General features: G+C 40.0%; 1 protein-coding gene across 1 annotated transcript; it reads left to right on the top strand.

Annotated features, from left to right (window-relative positions):
* The first annotated feature begins 4,057 nt into the window (after positions 1-4,057).
* LOC113838462 (nucleoporin SEH1-like) lies at positions 4,058-5,125 on the top strand. The gene is given in 1 exon segment (XM_027434137.2): positions 4,058-5,125. A coding segment is annotated over 1 exon segment (1,068 nt).
* The last annotated feature ends 601 nt before the right edge of the window (positions 5,126-5,726 follow it).

Genomic DNA, 5,726 nt, shown 5'->3' with positions numbered 1-5,726 from the left:
CGGCAGTGGTCTTTGTCCTCTGTGCCTGCAACAATGGATTTACTGGGTAATGTGAGACTCTGCAGCCCTGTCAAAGGAGGATATAATTCTAGCAGTATCACCATCCAGTGTTCAAATGTGGGCATTGCTGTTGGTTGCAGTGGGGAGACAGATTAGAAAACTGAAGGTCTGGTTTCTAGAAATTCTGAATATTGCATTCCACTTTCAGGTTCATATTAAAAATACTGCAAATATTTTAGCAGCGTGTAGAAAAATTGTGATGTTGATCACAATTTTTCATGAATACATGATTTGAACGCTTGTAACTTGGTGGTGCAACTACCCACAATGATGTGATTCAGGGAAGTTTAGTTCCAGAGGAGAAAAGGAGTTTCTGATGTGTAGAGATTTCTCAAGTGTGTATGGTGTTGGGCAGGTAGATTTGGCAGAAACAATGTTATGTGCCATAATCCATAGAATCAGATTTAAAATAATTTTTCTTTTTTTTTTCTTTTCTTTTTCTTTTGGTTCAGGGAGCAGTTTTCTTTCTTTAATTTAAATTAGAAACAAGCTTGTTTTACATGTCAAACACAGTTTCCTCTCCCAATTCTCCTCCCTGCCTCTCACTGACCCCCTATTCCATCCCAATTTGCTCCCCAGGGAAGATGAGGCCTTCCATGAGTGAGCTTCAACGTCTGTCATATCATTTGGAGCGGGTCTTAGGTCCACCCATGTGTCTCTCAAATGAGAGTATTGCTTTACAATGAATGGGCTCCCAATGTCCATTCCTATACTAGCGATTAATACTAATCTACTACCAGAGACCCCATAGATTGCCCAGGCCTCCTAACTGACACCCATGTTCAGGGAGCCTGGAACAGTCCTATGCTGGTTTTCCAGCTATCATTCTGTGGTTCATGAGCTCCCCCTTGTTCAGGTCAGCTGTTTCTGTGAGTTTCTCCAGGCTGGTCTTGACCCATTTACTCATCATTCCTCCCTATCTGAAACTAGATTCCAGGAGGTTGGCTCAGTGTTTAGCTGTAGGTGTCTGCTTATGCTTCCATCAGCTACTGGAGGAAGGCTCTAGGAAGGCATATAAGGTACTCATCAATCTCATTATCAGAGAAGGGCATTTTAGTTGAGGTCTCCAATATTGCTTAGATCATCAGTTGGTGTCATCCTTGTAGATCTCTGGAAACCTCCCTAGTGCCAGATCTCTCTGCAAACCTAAAATCGGCCCTCCTGTTATGTATCTCTCATCCTGCTATCCTCTATTCTTATCCTGATGCAAGCCTCCTGCTCCCCCATTTCTTACTGTCCCCTCCTCTACTCCCCCTCTCATTCTCCCATCTCCCTCTCCCCTGCCCTCATGCTACCAATTGGCTCAGAAGACACTGTCCCCTTCCCTTTCTCTGGGGTCTATGCATTTTTCTCTTAGAGTACTCCTTGTTTCCTAGCTTCTCTGGTGTTTAGGGTTGCAGACTGGTAATTCTTTGCTCCATGTCTAAAATCCACATAAGTAAATACATAACATGTTTTTCGTTTTGTGACTGGGTTTCCTCACTCAGGATAGTTGCTAATATCCTGCCTACACTAATACCTTGTGCACAAAGAACCCATTCTACCCCTCCCCATATCCTGCTCTAATGACTATATAAGCTAGCCTGAGAAAAATAAAGTTTGCAACTTGATCAGAATCCTGTCCTGTGGTAGTTGTTTTTGTGTCTCTTGCCCCCATTCCCCATCTCTGACTCTCTTGTCCTGCAGGTAGGGACAGGGATTCTGTTTTTGGAAGAAATATCAGTTGGTCAAGGGTCAGAAACAGCATATCAAGTGTCACTTCGAGATAATTTTGTGAAAGTTGTGAAGTCTGTGTTTATATAATTTCTATACACATAGAATTGTAGGGAGCTGATTACACTGGACAAGATCACGATTTTCCTTTCCTAAGTTTTCTTTAGTCTTTTGATTAAAAGTTGACTTATTTTCCCTGCTTTATTTCGTGACTTTTCCTTACCAAACCCTTCATTCTTTCAAACTGTATTTTATGCATTTTTTATTGTTGTATCTTTGGGACAAGACTAGTCCTCATATTATGTGAATCTGTGCACTTTTTTCTGTAATCAAAAACTGTAATGTAATTATATTCATTTTTGTTGATAATTATGGACATTTCCCAAATTTTATACATAAAATTTATTATGTTATCAGTTCCTTAAGGTTTGTATTGTAAGAAAGTTTCTGTGGAGACTCAGTTTTAGGTTTTTTTTTTCTTCCTTATGTAAAATGGTTACCTCTTCCCATTTCTTGGCATATCCATGTTTACCAGTTGTTACTATCTTCATGTTTGAGTCTTAGTACTTAGGATATTGACATGATTATTGCATTGGCTTTGGATTTTTGTTTTTGTTCTGTTTTTCTTTTTTGAGACATGATTTCTCTATAACTTTGGAGTCTATCTGGAATTCACTCTGAGACCAGGCTGACCTCATACTCATAGAGATCTACCTGGCTCTGTGTCCCAATTGCTGGGATTAAAGAAATGTGCCTCCAACTCCTGGAACCTTTGGATTTTTAAAATCTCATATATTACTGTCTCTATCTCCTAATTAACCTCAGGTATCAATATGGCAAATCCTAGGATCATCTGAGTAAACATCTATTGAGTGAGTTCTTTGATCAGAATGTCTGATTTCTGCCTGAAAAAGATTGTATTGACTGATGACTGACATGAGAAGAATTCAACTGAGTTGGCAATGTCTCTGAACAACTGTGCCCGTGGACTGGCTAGGAGAGCTAGCTGAGCACAAGTTCATAGCAAAGCTAAAGAGAAAATAAGAAACAATGGTTCTACATGTTTTACCTTCAGTGACTAACTTGAGTTTCTATCCTAAGCTCCCCCCAAAATTAGACATTGGCCTAAGGGTAACAACATAATCAGTTCATTACCAGAGGTGCTGTTACTTAGATAATTTAATCACTGCAAAACTGAAGAATGTTAGAACAAAAATGCCACCTTAAAAGTTATTTCTTTGCTGTAATGGACATAGGAATGTTGACTTTTCAAAGACTGTTGAAGATATCGAGGCTTTCAATGGCAAAAGACACAAAAGCACTCCATAGTGCTGTTGTAGTAGGACATGTAAGATGGGAATTTTGAGAATAATGGCAGACCCTGTCTGTCAGAGTCAGGATTTCAGTGGGTAAAAGTCCCTGCCGGGCACCATGCAGTTGGACTGATCTACCTGCCTTGAGAGACATTTGTCATAGGGTATTCAGGATAAAGGCCATGGCTCCTAGGACACAATGTACATTCAGGTTCCTGATGGACAGATGCTCTCCATCAGGTAGGGAAGCATTCAGGATAATCTGTATTCTCTATGCTTTCTTAGTAATCAAGGAAGTATGTAAACTTAACAAGAAAATTGTTCTTAGATATTAATCTTATATACCCTGTATGGCTTATAATTTTCATAGTATCCTGGCAACTACAGTCTTATTGATTCTGGAAATGGCCTCTATTTTATGTTTCTGATAATGATATAAAATATCTGTTTCCTCAATAAAACAGTCATATCCTTGTCATGCTGTGGCCCTCTAGGCCAATCCTGGCTTCATTCCTTTTTTGAATGTATTGGGTGATTTTGGCCTGGTAAGTAAGCACAGGTTCTTAGATTTCATGAAAAACTCAGCTAAATTTCATTTGTCTAATATTTTGGCTCCAAATCTTTGTTAATCTCTACAGGTTCCAAAAAGTCAATAAGGCTGGGGTTAAGATTATTGTGCTGATGTCTTAGACATAATATTGTCTCTGTTAATGGTTTTTATTGTTGACTCTTTCATATCTACATTGAAAAGGACTCAACGAGGATGATATGAATGTCTCTGTTTTGTTAAGAAAGGAGCACTAATAATCTCTTATAACAACACATTGATGGAAAAAAGACAGTAATTTTCAAGGTTTTAACACCATTAAAGAAAAGGCACAGTGGTGCTCTGAAGCAGTCCCAGGGCTGCTGGCCCCTCCGTCCAACTCTCGCCCTCTAGGAGGCAGGCTGGACAGACAGAAGGGGTGGCCATGTTTCTGCCACGCATCATCGAGGCCGACCACAATGACCTCATGCACTATGGGTCTTTCGACTTTCACGGGCACCGGATGGCCACCTGCATCAAAGTCTGGGATAAAAGTGAAAGCGGGGAATGGCATTGTACTGCTAGTTGGAAGACACATAGTGGATCTGTATGGCATGTGACGTGGGCTCATCCTGAATTTGGACAAGTTTTGGCTTCCTGTTCTGTTGATAGAACAGCGGCTGTTTGGGAAGAAGTAGTCGGAGAATCAAACGATAAACTTCGAGGCCAGAGTCACTGGGTGAAGAGGAAAACTCTACTGGACAGTAGAACATCTGTTACTGATGTGAAATTTGCTCCCAAACATATGGGTCTGATGTTAGCAACCTGTTCAGCAGATGGCATAGTAAGAATATATGAGGCCCCAGATGTTATGAATCTCAGCCAGTGGTCTCTACAGCACGAGATCTCATGTAAGCTGAGCTGTAGCTGTATTTCTTGGAACCCTTCCATCTCTCCTGCTCATTACCCCATGATCGCAGTGGGAAGTAATGACAGCAGTGGAAAAGCAATGACCAAGTTCCAGATTTTTGAGTACAATTAAAACACCAAGAAATACTCAAAAGCAGAAATTCTTATGACAGTCACAGATCCTGTTCATGATATTGCCTTTGCTCCAAATTTGGGGAGATCTTTCCACATCCTGGCAATAGCCACCAAAGATGTAAGAATTTTCACATTAAAACCTGTGAGTAATGAACTTACTGCTTCTGGTGGTCCCAGAAAATTTGAAATCCATATCTTGGCTCAGTTTGATGATCACAACTCTCAGGTCTGGAGGGTGAGTTGGAACATAACAGGAACAGTGCTAGCATCTGCAGGAGATGACGGCTGCATGAGGTTGTGGAAAGCTAATTACATGGACAATTGGAAGTGTACTGGTAGTTTGAATGGTAAAGGAAGCCCAGTAAATGGGAGTTCTCAGCTGGGAAACTCAAATCCTTCACTAAGCTCAAATACTCCAAATCTTCAAAACTCATTTCATGGATCTTCTGCTGGCAGAAAGCACAGCTGAGTCAAGGTAGTTGGAGTAACTTTGCTGTTTTGCTGTTTGTTTCATGCACACAGGAATGGAACTCGAGCTCTTTCCCCCTTCCCCAGTGATGTTTGATCTCTCCCATGATGAACCAGCAGCCTGATCACTACTAAACAAAGACAAAAAGGCCTTTAAAATTACAGTGTATATAATTTTTTGTACTAGTCAGTTTAATGACACTATAAGTGGAGGGCTTTTTGTTGAGACATCATTACCAAAACAATTTTTTTAATGTTCTGGAAACTAACCTGTGTTTAAAAACTGAAGAGATTGCTACTATCCTCATAATTAAACTGTTGGGAAGAGGGTAAATATAGCTTTATTCTAATTGGAGAAAAAGTTCTTCATTGAAAGCCTAGGAACATAGCCCAAGTTTATGACTCTATCCAGCAATGCCCTTAGCTTATTGAAGGAGTAGGCAAAGTAATTTCTTGTCTCACGAGCAACATTATTCAAAAACTGGCAAGTTTGATTCAAGCTTGGTAGGGTCCACAAAATCATGGCAGATTCACTAAATTTTTAAGTGATTATGCAAACAATAAAGATGAAAAATATAAAGAAGATGGATTTTTGTTCTTTG

The sequence above is a fragment of the Cricetulus griseus genome, unplaced genomic scaffold, assembly GCF_003668045.3.
Source record: "Cricetulus griseus strain 17A/GY unplaced genomic scaffold, alternate assembly CriGri-PICRH-1.0 unplaced_scaffold_13, whole genome shotgun sequence".
NCBI classification, from domain to species: domain Eukaryota; kingdom Metazoa; phylum Chordata; class Mammalia; order Rodentia; family Cricetidae; genus Cricetulus; species Cricetulus griseus.
Note: the sequence above shows the minus strand (reverse complement) of the source record. Positions and strands in the feature narration are given on the sequence as shown.